At 34.8% G+C, this 25,472-nt stretch overlaps 1 protein-coding gene and 1 long non-coding RNA gene across 5 annotated transcripts in view; one reads left to right on the forward strand and one right to left on the reverse strand.

Annotated features, from left to right (window-relative positions):
- Positions 1 to 17,006, forward strand: part of UCHL3 (ubiquitin C-terminal hydrolase L3) — a 56,614-nt gene extending 39,608 nt beyond the window's left edge. For 2 of the 4 annotated variants that reach the window (XM_030813503.1, XM_030813504.1), the window contains one exon: positions 735 to 1,143. In XM_030813503.1, the coding sequence (XP_030669363.1) occupies positions 735 to 1,043 (309 nt within the window). In that variant the 3' untranslated portion in view covers positions 1,044 to 1,143. Of the gene's footprint in view, positions 1 to 734; positions 1,144 to 5,995; positions 6,072 to 12,491; positions 12,690 to 15,826; positions 15,886 to 16,796 lie in introns of those variants that run through there. The other 2 variants (XM_003257344.4, XM_030813505.1) reach the window with 2 other exon arrangements.
- LOC105739842 overlaps positions 14,758 to 25,472 on the reverse strand; it is a 32,258-nt gene continuing 21,543 nt past the window's right edge. Inside the window, exon 3 of the long non-coding RNA XR_001115830.2 lies at positions 14,758 to 16,009. This is a non-coding gene — a long non-coding RNA (uncharacterized LOC105739842). The remainder of the gene's footprint in view (positions 16,010 to 25,472) is intronic.

Raw genomic sequence — 25,472 nt, forward strand, 5'->3', positions numbered from 1 at the left:
TACTTAACCCATTTGTGCTCTGATTCCTCATTTGTATAACAGGAATAGTTGTGCCTGTGGGTTACTGGAAGGTTAAATGAACCCATATATGTCAAGTCCTTAAAAAGCACCTGGCATAAAAAAAGATGCGTATTTTATTTAATGATATTGTTTCCTAAAAGATAGCTAAGAGGCCATGATATTTTCCATGTAACGTATCAGCCTAAGTAGGAGGATAGTTTATTCAGATCGTCAGCTTTGGAGGGATTAATTTCACTCTCGTTTATATTTTAAAGTTGGCTTTTTTTTTCTTCTTGGAGCTTATTCCTTTCAAGGAATTCTTTTTTACCAACGCCTATCACCATACAGTTTTCTTCTACCCGTTATTCTTTGTGCATTTTATATGCGTTACATGGTTTTTGTGCGTGTGTTACTTTTTAAAAACAATTTGATGTAATAATTTTAGTGGCTTTTACCTATTAATTTCCATGAGTCTGTGCTATGCAAATGAGGATATGTGAATATTTCCAATATACACTTAATAGAACTGTGGCATATAACCTGATACTTGGTTATATATTTCCACTTTACCTGCTTTTAACCAATATTCATACATGATCCTTTGCTAGATAGATTATGGTTATTAAAAATAGTAGACCATATGAATTACAAGCATGACCATACGTTGCTTTTAAGAATAAATGATCACCCAGTAACGTGGGCTAAGTAAAATATTCTCTTTTTTAATTATGTAGTCCTCCTCGCCATCCTCATCACAGCCTCATTCTAGCCACTGCAGAACGAAGGCCTCATCATTGTGTCACCATGCATCCCTGCCCTGGGTCAAACGTAACCATGTAGGCCCTGCAAAGGCTACCAGTCCATCTCTCCGTCTTCGTCGCTGGCGACCCTTCTTACGCCTACCATCTTTGGGTCTCCATTCTGTTGTAAGTTTAGTCAATCTTCCATCTCTTCTTCCAGTGACAAGGGCTGTCCTTTTTTTTTTTTTTCTTAAACAACTTCAGTCTTCAGAGTGCTTTTCTCTTGGTTCACTCAACCATTAACTTTTTCTCCCCCAATAAGATTGCAAGCATATCTCTATGCTTTGCATTCTAGCTTGACTTTTGCCAGTGCCTCAGAACATCCATCTTTCCACTCCATATCCTGCCAACATAAGGGCACCTGCCTTTTGATGAGTACTGATCCACATTCGTGATAATGTTTAAGTCTGGTTAATTGTTGAAGTGAATATGTGTTCTCTTACCCTTCAGCTTTCTGAATTCATTTGGTTGACTCAGGTCAACAAATGCTGTGTACCTTCTGAGTTCTTTGCCATCTATTACTTTATTATCATTATTATTATTTTTGTGTTTCTGAGCATGACTTTAGTCTCTTGCCATGCTCTGGGGTTACTTTACTTACTCTATTCTCAATCTAAATCCTTCGTGGTGTAGGGTGTTTCATCTAAGCTATTATTTTATTCTCTGAGGTGGCTCAGGTACTTGGTTTAATCTTGATCTGATCTTTCCTGCCTATTCAGTTTCTAAAGATCTTTTCCAAGTAGGAAATGAAGATTTTCTCCTTGTGTATTGGTGTAGGATTCCCACAAATTTATGATTTCTCTTTTATAGGCTAATGATATCTGCAAACTATTAAAAATACATTTTTCTTATAATCTTGCTAATTATCTTAAATGTTGAGACTGATGATGAAATTCTAGTAATTACCATAATTGAGATACACTACAGAATTAAGCAACTACAGCTCTTGTCTTTCTGATGTTTTGGACTATTAAAGGCAATGACTGTGGTTTGGCAGAGCCTCCCTAGAAATGGAGTATCTTAAAGCTTTGGTGTGTGCCATACATTTATAAGAAATTTGACATTTCTATAAATCATGATGGCTTTTGAAACCAGAGGAGGAAGTCTGATTACATGTACATTTAATGCTTAAGAACAATTAAAAGTCAATGGCAAGCATTCTTTCCTTCCCCTTATTTACCCTTCTAGTGTTATCTCAAACTTTGAAGTGGTATCTTTCCTTAAATATTTGCTTCCACCAAATATCAGTATGGTTATCAAATACTTTTCCATTTGTGCTGAGTATCAACAAACTCACATCTCTTTCTATTTCATTATCCTCATTGGGTCACGACATTCTTCATTTTTATTCATTCATCCATTTGATATTTGTTGCTTCTCTACTATGCCATATACCATTTGGCACAGTGAGAGATACAAGGTGAATTAAATGACCAGGGTAGAATCCTAAAGGTGTAAATTCTGACATGAGCACAATTGATCCAATTCTAATGTGAATTATTTCTTTTCTACTTAAAAATGTTCCAAATATAAATGAACATATAAAATTTGGCATTTCCTGTTTTATATGCTTTTATATAATGTTGATCTTGGCTCCATATTAGTTCCATTGCCTTATAGCTTTAAATATTTTTGTAGCATAGTAGTAAAGAACATGGATTCTAGAAGCACACTGCCTGGGTTTGAATCCAGATTCTACCACTTACTAGCTATATGACCTAGAGCATGTTACTTAATGCTTCTGTGCCTCAGTTTTCTCAAGAGTAAGATGGGTATAATCATATTACGTACCTTATTGGGTTTAGGTTGAGTATCTCTTATCCAAAATGCTTGGGATGAGAAGTGTTTTGGATTTTGGTTGGATTATTTATATTAGACTTACCTGGTTGAGTATCTCAAGCCAGAAAATTTAAAATCCACAATGCTGCAATTAGCATTTCCTTTGAACATCCTGTTGGTGCTCAAAAAGTTTGAGGTTTTGGAGCATTTCAGATTTCAGATTTTTGGGTTTGGGATGCTCAACTAGTATGATGATTAATTATTTGATACATATAAAATATTTAGAACAGTGCCTGGTGGTATATATTAAGTGCTATACAATTATACATTAAATTTAGTGTATATTTTAATGTGACATTTATATTTAGCATTTAATTTATATCTAATTGATTTATTATCACTTTTTAATTCTTTGAGTTAACTAAGAAGTGTTGCATTCTAAATTAGGGATATATATATCAAAACTAATTGATTGGAAGTCAATGGTACTATTTATACTAAAAGAGCAGGATCCTCATCAGTAGAGACATACAAGAATAGTCATACTACATCTATGAAGTGTCAATATCAGGCGGCAGCTTCAAAGCCAAAGTGGTGGTTGGATGTAAAGTGGAATTTTAATTTTTCCTTCGTATATATATATATATATATATACACATATATAGTATCTTAAATAAAAAATTGTATTCTTTTCATCCTCAAGTAATTGTATATTTTCCAGTAGTTGTAATATGAAGTTTTCTGACGCAGATATTGAAAGGTACAGAATAAACATTACTATCTTGGATTTACAGAATGTTTCTAAAACATTTATATATAGTGTCTCACCTAATCTCACATTATTCTTCAGAGGTTATTTCCCTCAAATTATGAATGGAAGAAATTCAATATAAACATACATACATACATACATACATATATATGAAGGAAAAAAGGAAACATACATACATATATATGAAGGAAAAAAGATCCAATCTGTAGCTTTTTTTTTTTTTTTTTTTTTTTTTTTTTGCCCTTTGCGTAGTTATTTCTTGGTCATTTTTTGAAATAAGACTTGCTGAAATTTGCTTTTTACTTATTTTTCTTGTTTTTAGTGGAATAATTTTTAAGCAATTAAATAATTACAGATTTTTAGACTCTGAGACTAATTGAAGCTGACCGAAGGAAAAGGCTTATCACAGGTTCTGAGGTTTTGTGGAAGGCTTAGAAGTTTTGAGCTTTGCTTATCTTTTATAATAGTTTGAAGGTTTTTCATACCCTTTTTAGAATTTTGTATTTTTAGTATGCACTTTTAGATTAAAGGTGCAATGATGCACAATTTTGAGTCACTACATTTGGTAATTGCTTACATTTGCAATAATGTAGTATTATTATTAGAGTAATACATAAGGTTTATATAACACTTAACAGTTTACAAAGTACTTTCATGCAGCTCATTTAAACCTCGAGGTGGATAAGAAACCCGAGGCTTACAGGGATTGGGTCCATATTCAGTTCTCTGACTCCAGTTGTACTACTTTTACCTCTAGCATGGTTGTATTTACTGGCACAATATGAAAAATAGAAGCTATAAGATGTGTAATTCTTAAGAAGAGATGGTGTTAAGGTAACTAATAATTTATGAAAGCATAAATTTTAAAAGATTTAGAGTATTTCATATCCTGTTGGAAAATTGTCTTAAAATGAGTAAAAACAAGACTCTTTCCTAGGTGAATGAATAATTCATTATAGCCTTTTTTATTATAGAATTAAAGTTACCATTTATATAATTGCCTAGGTTTAGCCTTAAAAAATTGGATTCTCTTCTGATTATTGATAAATGGAGATATTAGACTGAGTGGCCACTAATATTTTTTGATTCTCTGACCAAGAAAGTAAGGTAACTTATTATCACTGTCTTCACATATTTGAAGAAATATGTTCAGGAGGGATTAGACTTTTATCTAAGATGATGGAAAATACAAGGAGACATATTTAGCCTCAGGATGAGGGAAAATTCTAACAAAACTGTCTAACAATGGAATGGACTGCCTCAAAACCTAGCGGAGGAGCCTCTGGCATTAGAGGGGCTACCACAAGATGGAGAAGTGCAGTATTGGAGCAACAATAAAACTAGATAACCCTGATTGCTAACACCTGTGGAATTCTGCAGTTCTAGAGTGAAGCTAGAAGAGCTGACTTGCCACATCAGTTTGTATTGAATTTCTTCCATTCATAATTTGAGGGAAATAACCTCTGAAGAATAATGTGAGATTAGGTGAGACACGATATATAAATGTTTTAGAAACATTCTGTAAATCCAAGATAGTAATGTTTATTCTGTACCGTTCAATATCTGTGTCAGAAAACTTCATATTACAACTACTGGAAAATACATAGTTACTTGAGGATGAAAAGAATATAATTTTTTATTTAAGATACTATCTGTTACTGAAAGGATATTAAAGAATCTGAGATATAATTTGATTTATGCCATTTGAAAACTTTTCCTTTAAAATTTGTGCTCTATTTGCATTTTAACAGTGATTGTATTTCATTTCAAACCATTTAGATTTGATGTATAGCTAACTCATATTAATATTAGCTGTATAGTTACTGCATATCATAGAAAGTGCCAGTTAATCAATATATCGACTTTGCGTATGTTATTTGAATGCCTTAGAAATGTAGATATTACTCATGCAAATTGATTGGTAAGCTAAAGAAACGTAGATCTAGTCTTAATTTCAAATTGTTTATTAAGCATCAAAGCAAGAGAAAAATCATAGGCTACCGTGAATTGTACTTTAATTTGTTCTTATCTTTTTTCCCTTCCTTTCAATCGCCTGGGCTACTTTCCTGCATGTATTCATTTTTAAACTTTTAAAATCCACAGTGAGTTAAAATGCTTATTTTACTCAAAGACTGTTTACACTGCACTGTTAAAACATCAGATTATTAAGTTCAAGTCTTTAAGGGAACATCTCTGTTGACATCTTAAAATTTAACTTGAAAAGAGTTTTTTTAAGCTGTTAGGTGTAAAAATATTTTAACTTTCTTATTTCAAATTTTAAAAACTCATACATATCAGTTCATGTATTCATTTCGTTCAGTAAGTATGCATTGTGCATATACTGTATACCAGGCATTGTGCTAAGTGCTGAGGCTTCTAAGGTGAACACAATTTTTGGTCTTTAGATAGTTGAGATTAAGAAAGTCGTGCTTTTAGTCACTGTTTTCTTTGCCAATAAATGAGCACATTGTCACAAACACAGGCATGGTCACTCTTTGTCCATTATACCAAACATTAAGCCTTGAATTATATTGGATAAATGTTCTCTTATATAATTTGATGTTATTTGTATGTGTTTATATATACATGACTGATTTGTTTGACTACTAATGTATATAATACCTATTTTTCCCTCCTATTCCAGGCACCAAGTATAGATGAAAAAGTAGATCTTCATTTTATTGCATTAGTTCATGTAGATGGGCATCTCTATGAATTAGGTAAGAACTATTTTAATTTGTCCTGGGGAGAGAAATGGTAAATGGGAAAGTCTCTACTTATGATAAATAGGACTATTGATATTTATTGTGTTTACTTAAATTAACTGATTGCCTATAAAATTGATTTGACATAATGACAGTTTTCCTTTTAAGACAGTTTACTAGAAAAATGTTATTTTATGTTTAAGCAACTTATAATTCAAAAATGTTTGCATACCATCTTTGCATTTTAGCAAAGCAAGAAAGTAAAAACCATTACAGGGAACTGCTGCAAATCACTCTGGCAATCATTACAAAATTATTGAGTGGGTTATCATCAATATCTGACTGAACAACCTTTAGTTTTAAAAGATAGTGTAATATTTGGGAGGCTGAGGCAGGCGGATCACCTGAGATCAGGAGTTCGAGAGCAGCCATACCAACATGGAGAAACCCCATCTCTACTAAAAATGCAAAATTAGCCAGGTGTGGTGGCACATGCCTGTAACCCCAGCTACTTGGGAGGCTGAGGCAAGAGAATCACTTGAACACAGGAGGTGGAGGTTTCAGTGAGCCGAGATCGCGCCATTGTACTCCAGCCTGGGCAACAAGAGTGAAACTCCATCTCAAAAAAAAAAAAAAAAAAAAAAAAAAAGATAGCATAATAGTCGTAATGATTGGGCTGAGTGTCACTAGTTTTCAGGGTTTTGTAGTGTTCCTGTGATTTTTTAAAGACTTTACAGGAGCCTTTGTTTTCTTCAGGCATATGTCAGAGTACACATGATTAGTTACTTGGTATTTTGACATATACCTGTACTTTTTTTTTTTTTTAAGTTTACCTTTCAGTGGACTATTTCATGACATGTTGGAGGAGAGATCACATAATTTTAGATAATTTACTCAGACAGAATAAACTTCTTGTAATTTTTTCATAATTGGTATACAATACTTATTATGACTTCTTCTTATTCTTTTCCATAAGACCTTCTCGAGTTTTAAAAAAGCCAAATAAACAACAAAAAAGAGAAGTTCTTTTCAGTAATTCTAGATACCGTGAGTTTTGGTTCTATTACCTCTCATTTGCTGTCTATGTATTACCTTGTCACATTAATTTTAAGTTGTATAAAGGTAGAAGACTTTTGAAAGAACACAGATTGTGACTGTAAATGTGATCTATAAAATTCAGGTGGATTTTGTGCTTGGAATATTAGCAACAGATCGCATGCTTTATTAAAAAGAAATGGCCCTATCAAAGGGGACAAGGAAAAGAAAGAACATAGTATTTATAAAAATGTGCAACCCTGAGGGTTGTCTACAATACTAGAGTGATTTGAGAAGTAATAAAACTTAAATGAAGTCATTATTTTGGTAGTATATAATGGACCTCTAGGACAGTTTGGAAGATGTGCCTTGCTAATTCAGTCGATAAAATCTGCAGAGATAAAGTATAACAGTGATTGGGGACTTCAGATGTCTGGGTGGTTGCTGGAAGCATATTCTACTCTGAATTGTGAATAGTAATTAATAACTAGTGGAAGAGGAAAGAAAGAGTGCTGGGACTTAACAGACACATTCTGTTGACTTCAAGAAAGTAGATTTGGCCAGAGCAAACATATGTAGGATTCATAACCAGAGACTATAAATGTGATTGTGACTTTCAGAATGAGAGACTTATAGAGCAAACAATAACATCTAAAATATATTTAAACCAAAAGAAAACCTCTCTAATGATCTCAATGGGAAGGAAAGAGTTGTTCTAAATAAAACTCGGTTTTACTGGTTAGATAGCTGTCTTGGCTCAGAGGCTAAAAGGGCAGTTAGAAGGAAGGACATATATCAAGGGTAAGCTACATATGAAGAATGATGCTCTTTTGGAGCATGCCAAGATCAACACAAAAGGATTTTAAAATTGGTTTGAAGTAAGAACTTCATAAAACAAAGGCAGAACTACTGAGGTCTTGTTTGGTTTAGACATTCTTTATCAAGAAGAATGATCTGATGGAAAATTAGAAGCCTATTGGAAATTAGATTTTTTAAATGAGTTAATAATTTCAGAGTGGTAAAGAATAGCCATAATCTTTGAGATGTCAGAGCAATAATAGGTACAGTACAAAGATGGGCAGTTGCTGATTCATTGCAAAGGAAACTGGCAGTAACTCTGATGCAAATCTAATAAATTCAAAAGGAATATTGAGCAAGAAGAGCATTGAGTTAGTGAGCAGAAAACAGTGACTCAGAGATTAGCACTGGGCACAGTGGTGTGTTCCTGTAGTCCCACTTTCTGTAATGGGAAGCTGAAGCAGGATTGCTTGAGCCCAGGAGTTTGAGGCTATAGTGTGCTATGACTGCACCTGTGAACAGCCACTACACTTCTGCCCGGGTGACATGGCAAGACTTCATCTCTAAAAAAAAAAAAAAAAAAAAAAAGAAGACACTATATAACTTTTAAGAAAGAAGTCATTTCAAAGTACAATTGGCTCTCTGTGGGTTCTTGCATTGGTAGATTCAACCAACTGTGGATTGAAAATATTAGAAAATAAATACCAATACAACAATAAAAGACAAATTTTGAAAACAACATAACTATTTACATAGCATTTATATTGTATTACGTATGATAAGTAATCTAGAGATGATTTAAAGTATTTGGAATTGTGTAGGTTATATGCAAATACTATACCATTTAGGTAGAGTATGTCTAGGGGCTTGAACATCTCAAAATTTTGGTATGAGATGGGGCCAGTGTCCTGGAACCAGTCCCCCACAGATATGGAGAGATGACTGTAACTTTATTTTTTAAAAATAAGGCTGTATGATTGTAGACATTGTGCAAGTTAATTTCTATAGGATATCTATATTTAACAGAGAATGGTGGTAGCCTTTAATGCATTAATTCCCTACTCTAATAAATTATAAGGTTAACCAATGAAAAGGACTGAGTTATTTCTCTTTTGTTATCACCCCTCCCTTTTCCTTGGGGCCTCATATAGTTTCTGGCATATGTAAAGGGGAAGAAGTACATATTTTAAAATAGATAAAACGACTCCTTGTGGATATAGAGTAGAGCATTGAGATTTAGAGGTGGATTTGGAACTGATTGAACAATCAGATTAAAAAACCATTAACTAATAAATTGTTGTCTGCCTGAAGTAACAGGAATACTTTGAAGCAGTTTTAGAAATTTTATTTTGAAATAATTTAAGATGTTCATAGAAGTTACAGAAATAGTATACAGAGCTCCCATACATCCTCCTGCAGATTACCCAGATTCAATTCATATTTCTGAACCGTTTGAAAATAAGTTGAAGACATGATGCCCCATTATCTTTAAAACTTCTGTGTGCATTTTCTCAAAACAAGTGGATACTCTCCTGCATAACTATAGTATGAATATCAAAATCAGGAAATTATTATAACATTGATCCAGTATTATCTGATCCACAGACCCCATTACAGTTTTCCTGATTATCACAATAATGTCCTCTATTCAGGAGCCAATCCAGGATTATGTGTTGAATGTGTCGTGTTTCTTTTGTCTCCTTTAATCTGGAACAGTTCCTCAGAATGCTTTCTTGTCTTTCATGGCTATAACATTTATTTTAAGAGTATAGGGCAGCTACTTTGAGATTATCCTCCAATTTAGGCCATCTGATTTATCCTTATGATTTATGCATTTTTGGCAGGAATACTACAGAAATAATGCTACGTTCTTCTCAGTGCATCATATCAAGAGGCACATGATGTCAATTTGCCCCATTACTGGTGATGTTTAGTCACTTTTAGATAGTTTCTTCACAATAAAGTTAAGAAGTATGTCATGCAGTTGCTCATCAAGCTTTTATCCTCCAGATTATGCATCCATTGATTATTCTTGACTGGATTATCATTATGACTATTGCCAAATGGCAATTAAAAAAAAATCCCCCAACGTTAGAAGCTTTCCTTTTCCTCTCATTTATTCATTTATAATCAGAATGGACTCATGGATTCCTACTTTACTTAAATGATTATAATCCATGATATCATGTATTTTTATGCTCAAATTACTACAGACTTGGCCTTTGAAAGGAACCCCTTCAAACTGCAGCCTTGATGTCCTGGGCTCAAGCAATCCCCTTGCCACAGCCTCGTGAGTAGCTGGGACTATAGGCCTGTGCCACCATGCCTGGCTAATTTTTTCTTTTTTTGTAAATTGGGGTCTTGCTATGTTGCCCAGGCTGGTCTTGAACTCCTGGGCTCAAGTGATCGTCCTGCTTTAGCATTCCAGAGTGCTGGGATTACAGGCATGAGGCACTGCACACAGGCCATAGTTTTAATTTTTAAGAGTTCTTCTGTTCTCTGAGTTTGCATAGCATTTGAAAATAGGGCATTCTGTTCTTCTTTTATGTATGTAGAATTTCCTCATTTTAAGGATAGTAATAATACAGGAATACCTCATTTGACTGTACTTTACATGTATTTCATTTTTTACAAATTGAAGGTTTATGGCAATCTTGCTTTGAGCAAGCTTATTGGCACCATTTTTTCCAACAGCATGTGCTCACTTTGTGTTTCTGTGTCACACTTTGGTAATTCTCCCAATATTTCAAACGTTTTATTATTATATCTGTTATGGTATCTGTGATCAGTGATCTTTGATATTACTACCGTAATTGTTCTGGGATGCCACAAACTATACCCATATACGCTGGCAAACTTAATTGATTTCATGTATGTGTTCTGACTGCTCCATTAACCAGGCATTTCCCCATCTCTTTTCCTCTCTTTGAACCTCTCTATTTCCTGAGACACAATAATATTGAAATGAGGCCAGATAATAACCCTACAAAGGCCTCTAAGCATTCAAGTCACACATCTCTCACTTTAAGTCAAAAACTAGAAATGATTAAGCTTTGTGAGGAAGGCATGTTGAAGCCAGGATAGTCTGATAACTAGACCTCTTGTGCAAAACAATAAGCCAAGTTGTGAATGCAAAGTAAAAGTTCTTGAAGGAAATTAAAAGTGCTGCTCCAGTGAACACATGAATGACGAGAAAGCAAAACAGCATTATTGCTGATATGGAGGAAGTTTGAGTGGTCTGGATAGAAGATCAAACTAGCTACAACATTTTCTTAAGCCTAATCCGGAGCAAGGCCCTACCTCTTTTCAGTTCTGTTAAGGCTGAGAGAGGTGAGGAAGCTACAGAAGAAAAGTCTGAAGCTAGCAGTTGGTTCATGAGGTTTAAGGAAAGAAGTCATCTCCATAACATAAAAGTGTATGGTGAAGCAGCATGTGCTGATGGAGAAGCTGCAAGTTATCCAGAAGATCAAGCTCAGATCTTTCGTGAAGGTGGCTATGTAAACAACAGATTTTCCATGTAGATGACTAGCCTTCTCTTGGGAAGAAGATGCCATCTAGGACTTCTGTAGCTAGAGAGGAGATGTCAATGCCTGCTTTCAAAGCTTCAAAGGACAGGCTGATTGTCTTGTTAATGCAGATGGTGACTTTCAGTTGAAGCCAATGCTCATTTGATATTCAGAAAATTTTAGGGTCCTTAAGAATGATGCTAAATCTTCTCGGCCTATGCTCTATAAATGGAACAACAGAGCTGGGATGATAGTATATCTATTTATAGCCTGGATTACTGAATATCTTAAGCCCTCTATTGAGACGTACTGCTCAGAAAAAGATTCCTTTGAAAATATTACTGCTAATTGACAATGCACCTGGTAATCCAAGAAGTCTGATATAGATATATTTACAATGAGATTAATATTTTCATTTCTGCTAACACAGCATCCATTCTGCAGCCCATGGATCAAGGAATCATTTAGACTTTCACTTCTTGTTATTTAAGAAATACAGTTTGCAAGACTATAGCTGCCATAGTGATTCCTTTGATGGATCTGAGAATAGTAAATTGAAAACTTCCTGGAAAGGATTCACCATTCTAGATGCCATTAAGAACATTCATGATTTATGGGAAGAGCTCAAAATATCAACATTAACAGGAGTTTGGAAGAAGTTGGTTCCAATCCTCATGGATGACTTCGAGGGGTTTAAGACTTCACTGGAGGAAGTAACTGCAGATATCGTGAAAATAGCAAGAAAACTAGAATTAGAAGGGGAGCCTGAAGATGTGACTGAACTGCTGCAATCTCATGATAAAACTTGAACAAGTAAGTAGTTGCTTCTTATAGATGAGCAAATAAACTGATTTCTTGAGATGGAATCTACTCCTAATAAAGAAGTCATGAACAGTGTTAAAATGACCACAAACCATAAAGGATTTAGAAGATTACATAAATGTAGTTGATAAAGCAGCAGCAGAATTTGAGAGGATTGACAACATTTTTGGAAGAAGTTCTGTGGGTAAAATGCTGTCAAACAGCATCACATGCTACAGAGAAATCTTTCATAAAAGAGTCAAATGTGGCAAACTTCATTATTGTCTTATTTTAGGAAATTTCCACAGCCACCCCAACCTTCAGCAACCACCATCCTGATCAGTCAGGAGATATCAACATCAAAGCAAGCCCCTCAATCAGCAAAAAGATGGCAACTTGCTGAAGGCTGAGATGATCATTAGCATTTTTAGGAATAAAGTGTTTTTTAATTAAGGTATGTACATTGTTTTCTTAGACATAATGCTAATGTATACCTAATAGACTACAGAGTAATATAAACATAACTTTTATATGCACTAGGAAACAAAAAAATTTGTGTGACTCATTTTATTGTGATACTTGCTTCATTGTGGTATTCTGGACGCTAACCCACAATATCTCTCAGGCATGCCTGTACATTTTTTAAAAGTTTTAATTTCCGTATAGTCTCTGTTTTTTAAGCCTGTACATTTTAAAGAAGTTTTTATTTCTGTGGCTGGGTGTGGTGGCTCACGCCTGTAATCCCAGCACTTTGGGAGGCCGAGGTGGGTGGATCACAAGGTCAGGAGATCGAGACCATCCTGGCTAACACGGTGAAACCCCGTCTCTACGAAAAATACAAAAAATTAGCTGGGTGTGGTGGTGGGTGCCTGTAGTCCCAGCTACTCAGGAGGCTGAGGCAGGAGAATGGTGTGAACCCGGGAGGCAGAGCTTGCAGTGAGCTGAGATCACGCCACTGTACTCCAGCCTGGGCGACAGAGCAAGACTCCATCTCAAAAAAAACAAAAACGAAAACAAAAACCAGTAAAACAGTTTTTATTTCTGTATAGTCTCTGTTTTTTAAGCTCCATCATTCATGTCGTTGGCTGTTCTTGGGTATTTGACAGTAGCTGATACTCAGTTATCTGCACCAAAAAGCATCTCGTGATGTTTGTCATGTCGCTTGTCTCTTGTACAACTCTGTTGTCACTTTTCTCTGAGGGCTTGTGATCACACTATGCAAAAAACAAGTTCTGAATGAATTGGTTAGTTACTACCAAAAAGTCAGGCCACTGTTGTCTTCCCTGTCCAGCCTAGAAGTGGCACAGCCCATTTGGACTGGGGTTTTTAGGTTACATGACCCATGTACAAGGTGCAGCTTTTTCCTGCCTCTTTTAGAAGGGGCCTGTAAGTGTGACAGTCTCTGAGCCTCATGGATTCTTCTGCAGCGTATGCATTTACTGAAATTACACCCAAAGTTGTTGGCAAGTGACAGTTTTGTGGTAGTGGTGTTTGGAACAACAGCAAATTTTACATTTTATTGTTTTGGCAAAATTTTTCTGTAAAGGACCAAGTAGTAAATATTTTAGGTTTTGTGGGCTACATACTGTCTTTTAAAAACATAAAAACCAGTCTTAGCTTAAAGGAGGCATTAAAAATACACTGAGGGCTGGATTTGGCCCATGGATTAGAATAACAGTAAAAATCATAATGAATCTTTGTTCTGTACTGCTATTATAAAAATAGACTGTACAGTTTTGACATTTCAGGATCAGTTGTTTAACGATCTTAGTCTGTAATAATTGAAATTAATTATATGTTACTTTAAACAGCTGCATTCGAAGGAAAATTGCTCACTGCCATTTTTTGTTTTTATTATGTTATTATTTTATTTTTTTAGAGACAGAATCTCACTTTGTCACCCAGGCTGGAGTGCAGTGGCACGATCATAGCTTGCCACATCCTTGAACTCCTGGGCTCAAGTGATCCTCCTGCCTCAGCCTCCCAAATAGCTCGGACTACAGACTTGTGCCACTATACCTAGCTAATTTATTAATTCTTTGAAAAGGAGGGGTCTCACTGTATTGCTCAGGCTGGTGTTGAACTCCTGGCCTCAAGCAATCTTCTTGAATTACAGGCATGAGCCACCACACCCAGCCATAACTGAGTTTATTAGCTCTTTAGTCTCATGAATGACACATACACAAAAATGATGGAAACCAGGAAAATACATATATTAAGCCAGGTGCTGTTGCATGTGCTTGCAGTCCCAGCTACTTGGGAAGCTGAGGCAGGAGGATTGCTTGAACGCAGGAGGTCAAGTTCAGCCTGGGGAGTATAAGTGAGGCCCTGTCTCTAAATTAAATAGAAGAAAGAAAAATACAAAAGGAAAAAATATATATTAATTATAATTTGGTTAGGGAAGGAACAGCCTACATTGTTTACTTATACTTTTGCCTTTATGTAAACATTAAAAAATAATACAAAATGGGGTGGCACATAATGAATGTGATAGTCATATAAACATAGAATAGTCTATTGAAGAATAAGCATTTGCCACAAAAGGATATTTTAAGAAGACATTTTATGATATATTATTGAGAAATATACATTATAATTTAGAAAGATAGTATAAGTTCATAGAAATATGGATAATTAAGTGTTCATGTGTAATATAGTTACAGGAAAATGTTTCCTAAAGGTTCTTAGAAACTTTAGGAGTTACATCCCAGGCATTGTAATTTAGGGATAAGTTTCTTTAGGATTTTGAATATTTATCTCAATGTTAGTCCAAAAATAGGAGTCACAAATTCTGATGATATAATTTATAGAAATTAATATTACTTTTTATGGAGATGAATTTATGTGTTAATTTTCATTCATTTTTTTAAAAAATCTAACAACCAAGTCTATTACTAGATGCATATTCAGAAATTTTTATTATGGTTAGAAAGCATGGAATCATAGAAGGGGCTGTGTTTTATGGATTGAACTTAATTAAGAGCCACTTACAAGACATCTGAGATTATGGATTTGGATATATAATTGTCAGTTGACTTTGGGTTAGCATGAGTTTAAATAATTCTGGACTTTTTAAAAAATAATATTCAAAAAGTACTAGTTTATCTAAGTTGACTGTGAATTTGGTTATTTTGGTGGTCAGTAAAATAACCCTGGGTTATTTGGATTATTCCTCTATATTACTGCATTGGTAGTACACAATTAGTAGTAGTATTGTATAAGCCATGACAGTGTGGCTCCCTTTCATTGTTTTAAACATGTCTGTCTTACTTGAGATCTTCCTATTTAAAGTAAAAAAAGAAATTTTTTAAATTTCTAAGGATAAAAGCTGGGGTGATAATTTTTAAAAAACAATAATTTTGCGTATTATTTTCAGGAAATGAAAGCCAGCATTGTAATAAATTCTGTTCATGAAGATAATTTAGGCTTTCAAATATGGAAGCAAAGTTCTAACTAATAACCTTTAATAAAAAATATTCATGGTAGCCCATTAAAACATTTATTTTAAGATATTATTTAAAATGGCTTTTAACTTTTCTTGCCTCACTGGGGGAAGAGGAAAATGGAAGTTGAAAGTACATTATCCTGTAAAAACAGCTAAGCATTCAATTGTTTGTCTGTTTTCCACAGATGGGCGGAAACCATTTCCAATTAACCATGGTGAAACTAGTGATGAAACTTTATTAGAGGTAACAGTAACACTTGTTGGCCCATCTTAAGTGCTATCAATATTTTGTCACCTTTAAAACATCTCTAAAGGTCACTTGCATAACATTTTCTTTGTATTTGGATACTTCTTTATCCTTGTTTTTTCTAGAAAATCCAAAAAGAAAATTTGTATTAGTGTTAAAAATCTACAACAAATAAAGAGATTTTCACAGCTCTATGGACAAATGTAAAATTTGAAAAGGCAAGAATAGTATTGAAAGACTTGCTCATTATATCCCAGATTTCATCAAATCCAGGATACCATTAATTGTATCTTGATCCTGATTTTAGAGATTTTAAAACATGAATAAACTGTGTGGCTTAGAATCAATGCAACGTGATTTTTAGGTGAAAAGTTTCTTAATAGCATTTTAAGAACACTTATGGCCAGGCATAGTGGCTCACGGCTGTAATCCCAGCACTTTGGGAGGCTCAGGTGGGTGGATCACCTGAGGTCAGGAGTTCGAGACCAGCCTGACCAATATGGTGAAACCCCGTCTCTACTAAAAACATAGAAATTAGCTGGGTGTGGCGGTATGTGACTGTAGTCCCAGCTGCTAGGGAGGCTGAGACAGGAGAATTGCTTGAACCCGGAAGGCAGAGGTTGCAGTGAGCCAAAATTGCACCACTGCACTCCAGCCTGGGTGACAGAGCAAGACTCTGTCTCAAAACAAACAAACAAACAAACAAAAAAACGTACTGTATGTTATACTTTTGTACAAAGCAAATTAGGGCACCCAGCTATTCACTTTTATGGTGTTCTTTATTTCTCATTTGGAAAAGGAAGTTTGCAGTGTAAAATTGGTATGAATTAGAAAAATATGAAATGTTTATCATTTGTAAGTAAAACACTCATACACTGAAAAATCATACTTTTTTTTTTCCTCCATAGGATGCCATAGAAGTTTGCAAGAAGTTTATGGAGCGTGACCCTGATGAACTAAGATTTAATGCGATTGCTCTTTCTGCAGCATAGCTTGTCAATAATGGAAACACCAAAAACTGTATTATTTGCAACTAAATTTTCTCTGCCATACACTAACTCAAAAATTTTGATATTTTCATTAACTTGATGATTAAACTTTATGTGAGTTAAACTTTGCCTTAACCTGTGTTTTATGTTATTTTTGCTCCAGGTTAAAGGTGCAATGCTTTCCTCCTCTTTTTCTTGTGAAGGATTTATCTTGTTTGAAAACTAGCAATAGCTTTCTTATCCTTTTTAGATTTTACAGGAAATTTTGTATTGGGATACTAGGCACAATTTCCATCTGCATAACATGAATATATATTATCTATGTTAACATGTTTATTTAGAAAACATTTGTGAAGCATCTGCTTGTAATGAGATGGATACCATTCTGGGTTCAGAAGTTAAAGCATTGAACGCTGTTGAAAAATGTAATAGTCATGGAGCTTATGTTATTGTGAGAAGAGATAAATAACAAACACATCAAGATAAATACCAACAATAGATGCTGTGTGGAGAATTAAAATAGGATTTGTGTTAGGGAGTGACCGAGCAGCTACTTTAGATTTTGTTGTCAGGGAGGCTTCTGTGAGGAGGTGACTTTAAAGTTGAGATCTGAATGACTAAAAGTAGCCTGTCATAAAGGTGGTGGGGAAGAGCAGAAGAAGTAATTAATGTGGAGTCCCTAAAGTAGGAATATCTTGCTGTATTGTAGGACCAGGAAGGAGGTTCAAGTGGCCAGAGCATAGAAAGTAATAGGGAAAGTAGCAAGAGATGAGGTCAGAAAAGTAGGGGCTTTTTGATACAGGAAAAGGCATTTGGATTCATTGCAATGTGATGGTAAGCCATTGGAGAATTTTAAGCAGGACAGGAACTTGCTTTGATTTATAATTTTAAAAGGTCACTCTGACAACTCTATGGATAATATATTGAGGAAGGGAGCAAGAATAGAGGTAGAAAAATCTGTGAGGTGCCCACTGTAGTTGTTCAGTGGGATGATGATGGCTGGGCCTTAAAAATGGTAGATTAGATAGAGGCCAGGTGCAGTGGCTCACGCCTGTAATCCCAGCATGTTGAGGCATGCAGCCAGGAATTTGAGACCAACCTGGGTAACAAAGCGAGACCCCCATCTCTACAAAAAAAAAAAAAAAAGTTAGCCGGACACGATGGCATATGTCTGTAGTCCTAGCTACTCAGGAGGCTGAGGCGGGAAGGATACTTGAGCCCAGGAGTTTGAGGCTGCAGTGAGCCATGATTGTATCACTGCACTCTAGACTGGGTGATGGAGGGAGACCCTGTCTCAAAAATAATAAATAAATTTAGATGGTGGTACATGAGTGAATTTTGGTTGTGCTTTGAAGAAGGAAGGGCTTCAGTTGAGTCTTTAAGGATAGGTGGAAAGGCAGTAGAAAAGTGAAAGGGCATTTATAGAGTTGGGCCAAAACACAGAGTTGATGTGATGACAGTGTTCTATATCTTTTTGGGAGAGGAATAGCCATTACTTGGGTATATACATTTATAAAAACTCATTGACTTGTATATTAAAAATCTGTACTTCACTGTATATGCATTTTACCTAAAGTAGGGGGAGGTAGTAGTTTGTTACTTGGAATATGCATTTATCATAACTCTGAATTGTACATTTAAAATCTGTACTTTACATACATTTTATCTTTAAAAAAATAAAAAACAACCAGGGTTGGGTTGAAATGAGTATAATAGTTAGGAGAAACACCAGATTGGTCTAGAATGAAGTTTTTGACCAGTAATTGAATATAGATGTTTACCCACAATTCACTGAGTTAAGAGTAGTAAGGCGTGGCTTTTGGAATGAATTAGATCTTTGTTACTCAAATGTGGTTGCATCAGTACTACCTGGGAGCTTCTTAGAAATGGGAAATTTCAGACCCCACCCCTAAAACCTTTTAACAAGATCCCTGCTTATTCATAAGCAATAAATTAAGCTGGAAGCACTAGATTAGATTAGTTAAACATTTTTAACAAGATCCCTTCTTATTCATAAGCAATAAATTAAGTTTGGGAAGCACTAGATTAGAAAAATAGACTATAACGAGGAAAATAACTTCAGAAGATATTTAAGCTTACCATTATTCTACAGTGAAAAGGGCATGGGTGAAATGTTGGCAATAGGGATGAAAAAATAATCTGAAACAATTTGATAGACTGTATATGCAGATGATGCTTACCATACCAATAATAACGACCCATGTATTCTATTCTTGTTACATTATCTTTTATGTGTTATCTTAAATATTTTAAACATTGCTAAGCAGTTTTCTGCCTGTTGCTGTGCTGGATTTCTCTTAATTATATGATTTCTTAATAGATCCTAAATCAATGGCACATTACCTAGAATTTACATAGTTTCTCAAAATATGCTATGAGAAACACTAACTTTGCAGAACTCTTAATGGGTAAGAAAGATTTGAAGTCAAGTATCTTGAAAATATTGGGTTAAACAATTTTTTTGAAAGTTACAGGTATATTTGGAGGGGGGCAATTATAGAATGCCTCAGTTTTTTAAAAAAATATTCCATGTATTATGAACAACATTTTCTCAACATTTTAGGGAGCAGCACTTAGAGCTAGCCGCCTTTGGCACACAATTTAAGGTGGTAGTCCCTTGTGGAACACACAGCTTGAAAACTTTTCTTGCTTCTCTCTTAGGTTTATGTGTAAACTTTTAGTTCTCAACTCTATTCCCTACAATACTTTGTTTAGTCACTTTCTTAAAACTTGGCACTTGTAGAAAAGATGAATAGTTTACTTTGTGTGAAAACTCGTGGAGACACTAAGGTTGATAAGTTGTGGGTTATTTCTGTATACTGCTGTTAATGACCGTGATAGCGGGGAAAATAGAACTAAAATGAGAACTAGAACTAAATATTTTTGCTTGGTGGACTTTTGGGAACATCATCTTTCACTGGGTATAATGGTTTGCTTTAAATTATTGAAACAGATGAGCTTTTATGAGCCCCATATTACTTAACCCGAATATTTTCAATGTTCATTTGTGAGTAAAGCAGAAGTTACCTGTATTCTATGGCAAGTTGAAGTTTAAGCTATCTTAAATGAAAACTATCTTTGATTCCTTATAAAAAATATTTGAACGAATCTGATTTAAATTTATTTTATTCCATCTTTGATTTGTGTGCAAGCCTTATTTGGTAAGCTTTATCACTGGGCTGTGTATAACATACAACCTGCTTATTTAATGAAACTAATAGAGCTTAAAAGGTATTTTTAGACATTAATGTTTGTCTACTACTGTATCTTTCAAAAGAAGCATTATAGGGCTTATGATTCCTCTGTTGGTGCTGGTAAGAATTGCGAAGAGGCATATTTCCATCACTTTTTTAGAACTTTCCTATTCATAGAAATTTATTTCTTTTAGGTAAGTCTTATGTAGGTATATATGTATATATATGTGTGCATGTATATATATGTACACACATTCACACATGCATACCTTGAAAAGACAAATAACCTTGGTTTAAATCCTCTATCTTATTTAAATCCATGACTGAAGTTAAGTAAAACCACTTTGAAAAGTATGTAATTGGCTGGGCATGGTGGCCCATGCCTGTAGTCCCAGCACGCCTGTAGTCACAGCACGCCTATAGTCCCAGCACTTTGGGAGGCAGAGGTGGGCGGATTGCTTGAGCCCAGGAGTTCGAGACCAGTCTGGGCAACATGGCAAGACCTCATCTCTACTAAAAATACAAAAATTAGCTGGGTATGGTGGTGTGCATCTGTGGTCCCAGCTACTTGGGAGGTTGAGGTGGAAGGATTGCTTGAGCCTGGGAGGTGGAGGCTGCAGTGAGCCAAGATCACACCGCTGCACTTCAGCCCCAGTGACAGTAAGACCCTGTCTCAAAAAAAAAAAAACAAAAACAAACTGTAATCATTATATAAGGTTTTTAGAACTAATTTAGAGGGATTTATATACACATACATAAAGTTTAATAGTTAATGTTACCAGATTCCCTGGTAAGATCTTAAAATGAGCTTCCTTGTGTTCTCAACATTGCTACTAAAAACCAAGTGTGGAATATACTCTTCAGATAGCAGCAAATGTTTTGTCATTTCCTTTGCTTCTGTTGATTTTCAAAAGTTTACATCCTTAAAGTACATAAACTATTGTGTTGTAGAAGATTCCACATCATGAAGGGCATTAATTTTCTTGTGCCACTGGTGCCAGTTGATCAGACCAACCTAACATGCCTCAGTTTCATGCATATTCTCACTTGTTTTCCTTCTGAATAAAAGTTATTCTAAATCTTTCTCTTGACTTCTTTATTTAGGGTAGTGGTTCTGAACCTGTCTGTTGCTTCTACCTACTTGATAGGTGAGGGTCCTCAGTACAACATTTTTCCAGAGGCCACAACTAGATATTATATAGGAGGTTATAAAGACAAAGGCTGGATATTATGAGCAATTCCTTATTGTCTAATTGATAAGGAAACCCCTGATTTAGGGACACTAAATGTATATGACCTATACTGAAGACTACTTTGCAAAATTAATTTAAAATTGCTTAGAAATACATAATGTAGCTCTTACAATCTACAAGGTAGATATGAATATAACTTGAATTATTTAAAATAAGAAACAGCTAAGTGATATGAATGGCACAATTTAATTATTTGGTTCAGAACTATATCAACATGTAAACATAGTTGATATTCAAATAAGTAAGTTATGTTTAATAGTGTGTCCTTTAAGAGCTAAAGGATCTCTGTGTCCTGCACATGTTTTATGACTACAAGATGAAAACAAATTGCTTGAGGTTATATTTGTATCTTAAACATGAAAAACTTGAAGCACATGCAAAGGTTGTAAATTAGACTTCTTTAAAAATGTAGTAAAACCTGTCTGTTGAAAAGTTGCGTTGCTTACTGAGAGTTCACCTGTGGGAGAAGATGACCAAAAAAAAAAAAAAAAATTGCATCTGAATTTTCCTGTGTGGCTAAGCCAAGAAAGTACTTTTCCAGAGGGTTATTTTCTTTATTCTCCCTGAATACTAAGTATTTGAAACCAGAAGTTCCTCCCTTCTTCCACCACTACGGAAATAATATACATTTTATCCCAGTGTGCAGGGAATGTATGACAGGGAATGTTACTGTGTGCATATTTTTTGCCATCAAGACCAAAACATGATATTTCATGGTCAGGGTATAATTTAAAAGATGTATTCTTCTGAAGAGTTGATTTTAAAACAAAATGCAAATACCTTAGATATTTTTTATATTAATATGATAGAGACATTAGTTCTTATAGCTACATTCTGGTACTATAATCAGGTACATTGAAGTATTCAAGATAAGAGCACAAAAGTACTGATTTTAAGAACTTTAGAAAACATGGCTTATGGGCAATATAAACTTGAAGAATGTTTAAAGCAAACTGTTTACTTCATGGTTTTAGTTTTTACCTTGTTTTTCCCATTTTGGAAGACTAAAGCGTGTACGTCAGTTGTTACAAGTATTCCAGTGAAGGCTTTTAGTTTTTGAAGGACTAGTAGGAATCTCCTGTTTTTTTTTTTTTTTTTCTTTTTAAATGGTGCATGAAATGCCAAGTGAAAGTGACTTCTTTTTTTTTTAAATCTTTAACTTTTTGTTTTTACGGGTACATAGTAGGTGTATATATTTATGGGGTACATGAGATATTTTGATACAGGCATCCAATTTGTAATCATCACATCAGGGTAAATGGGGTGTCTGTCACCTGAAGCATTTATCCTTTGTGTTACAACAGTCCACATATACTCTTAGTTCTTTTTAAATGTACAATTAAATGATTGACTGTAGTCACACTGTTGTGGTATCAAATACTAATTCGTACTTTCTAACTTTTTTTTTGTGCCCATTAACCATCCCCACTCCCTCACTACCCTTCCCACCTTCAGGTAACCACCATTCTGTTCTCTTATCTCCATGAGTTTAATTATTTCAATTAATTTTTTAGCTCCCACAAATAAGTGGGAACATAGAATTTTGTCTTTGTGTCTGACTTATTTCACTTGACAGAATGACTGCCAGTTCTATCCATGTTGTTGCAAATGACAGGATCTCATTCTTTTTATGGCTGAATAACACTCCTTTCTGTATATGTACCATGTTTTCTTTATCCATTCATCTATTGATAGACACTTAGGTTGCTTTGAAATCTTGGCTGTTATGGATAGTGCTGCGCTAAACAGGCGAGTACAGATAATCTCTTCAATATACTGATTTTCTTTCTTTTGTATGTATACTTAGCAATGGGATTGCTAAATTATAGGGTAGTCCTATTTTTAGTTTTTTGATGAATCTCCAAACTGTTCTCCATAGTGTTTGTACTAATTTACTTTCCCACCAACATTGTATGAGGGTTCCTTTTTCTCTACATCCTCATTTTTATTGCCTGTCTTTTGGATAAAAGCCATTTTAACTGGGGTGAGATAATGTCTCATCGTAGTTTTGATCTCCATTTCTCTAATGATCAGTGATGTTGAGCACCTTTTCATATTTGCCATTTGTGTGTCTTCTTTTGAGAAATGTCTGTTTAGAGCTTTTGCCCAATTAAAATCAGATTGTTAAATATTTTTTCCAATTGAGCTCTTTATATATTCTGGTTATTAATCCCTTTGTCAGATGGCCAGTTTGCAGATATTTCCCCATTCTATGTGTTGTCTCTTCACTTTGTTGATGGTTCCTTTGCTGTGCAGAAGCTTTTTAACTTGATGTGATTCCATTTGGTCATTTTTGCTTTGGTTGCCTGTGGTTGTGAGGTATTACTCAATAAATCTTTGCCCTGTCTAATGTCCTGGAGTTTCTCTCCCGTGTTTTCTTGTAGTAGTTTCATAGTTTAGGGTCTTAGATTTGTCTTTTTTTTTGGGGGGGACAGAGTCTTGATCTGCTGCCCAGGCTGTAGTGCAATGGTGCTATCTTGGCTCACTGAAACCTCTGCCTCCCAGGTTCAAGTGATCCTCCCACCTCAGCCTCCCGAGTAGCTGGGATTACAGGTCCACACCGCCATGCCCGGCTAATTTTTGTATGTTTAATGGAGACAGGTTTTTTGCCATGTTGGCCAGGCTGGTCTTGAACTCCTGGCCTCAAGTGATCTGCCCTCTTCAGCCTCCCAGAGTGCTGGGATTACAGATGCGAGCCACCACACCCAGCCAGATTTCAGTCTTTAATTCATTTTGTTTGAATTTTCTATATGGTGAGAGATAGGGGTCTAGTTTCGTTCTTCTGCTTTGGATATCCAGTTTTCCCAGCACTATTTACTTAAGATATTGTCCTTTCCTCAATGTATGTTCTTGGCACCTTTGTCAAAAATGAGTTCACTGAAGATGTGCGGATTTGTTTCTGGGTTCTCTATTCTGTTCCATTGGTCTATGTGTCTGTTTTTATGACAGTACTCTGCTATTTTGATTCTATAGCTCTGTAGTATAATTTGAAGTCAGGTACTGTGATTCCTCCAGTTTTGTTCTTTTTGCTCAGGATAGCTATTCTGGGTTCTTTGTGGTTCCATATATATTTTAGGATTTTTTTTCTATTTCTGTGAAGAATGTAATTGCTATCTTGATAGAGATTACATTGAACCTGCAGACTGCTTTGGGTAGTATGAACATTTAAACAATATTGATTCATCCAATCCATGAACATGGAATATTTTTCCATAGTTTGGTGTCCTCTTCAATTCCTTTCATCAGTGTTTAATTTTCGTTGTAGAGATCTTTATTTGCTTAAGTTAACTCCTAGGTATTTAATTTTATTAGAAGCTATTGTAAATGGGATTACTTTTTTCTTTTTTATATTGTTCACTGTTGGCATACAGAAATGCTACTGATTTTTGTGTGTTGATTTTATATCCTGCAACTTTACTGAATTTATCAGTTCTAATAGTATTTTTGTGGAGTCTTTAGATTTTTCCAAATATAAGATTGTATCATCTGCAAATAGGGAAAATTTGATTTCTTCCTTTCCAATTTGGATGCCATTTATATCTTACCTGATTGCTGTAGCGAGGACTTTCTGTACTATATTGAATAACAGTGGTGAAGGTGGACATCCTTGTCATGTTCCAGTTCTTAGAGGAAAGGCTTTCAGTTTTTCTCCATCCGGTATGATACCAGCTATGGGTCTATTGTATACGGTTTTTATTATGTTGAGGTGCATTCCTGCTATACTCAGTTTTTAAAGTTTTTTTTAATCATGAAAGGATGTTGAATTTTATCAAATACTTTTAAAGCATCAGTTGAAATAATCATATGTTTTCTTCTTCATTCTTTTGATATGATTTATCACATTGATTGATTTGTATGTGTGGAACTATCCTTGCATCTTTGGGATAAATCTCACCTGGTTATGATGAAAGAACTTTTTAATGTGTTGTCAAATGTGATTTGCTAGTATTTTGTTCAAGATTTTTACATGAATTTTCATCAGGGATATTGGCCTGTAGTTTTCTTTCTTTTTTTTCTTTTTTTTTTTTTTTTGTCTGGTTTTGGTATCAGGGTATCAATGGCCTGGTAGAACGAGTTTGGAAGTATTCCCACCTCCTCTTATTTTTGGAATAGTTTGAATAGGATTG

This window comes from Nomascus leucogenys, chromosome 5, assembly GCF_006542625.1.
Source record: "Nomascus leucogenys isolate Asia chromosome 5, Asia_NLE_v1, whole genome shotgun sequence".
Classification (NCBI taxonomy): domain Eukaryota; kingdom Metazoa; phylum Chordata; class Mammalia; order Primates; family Hylobatidae; genus Nomascus; species Nomascus leucogenys.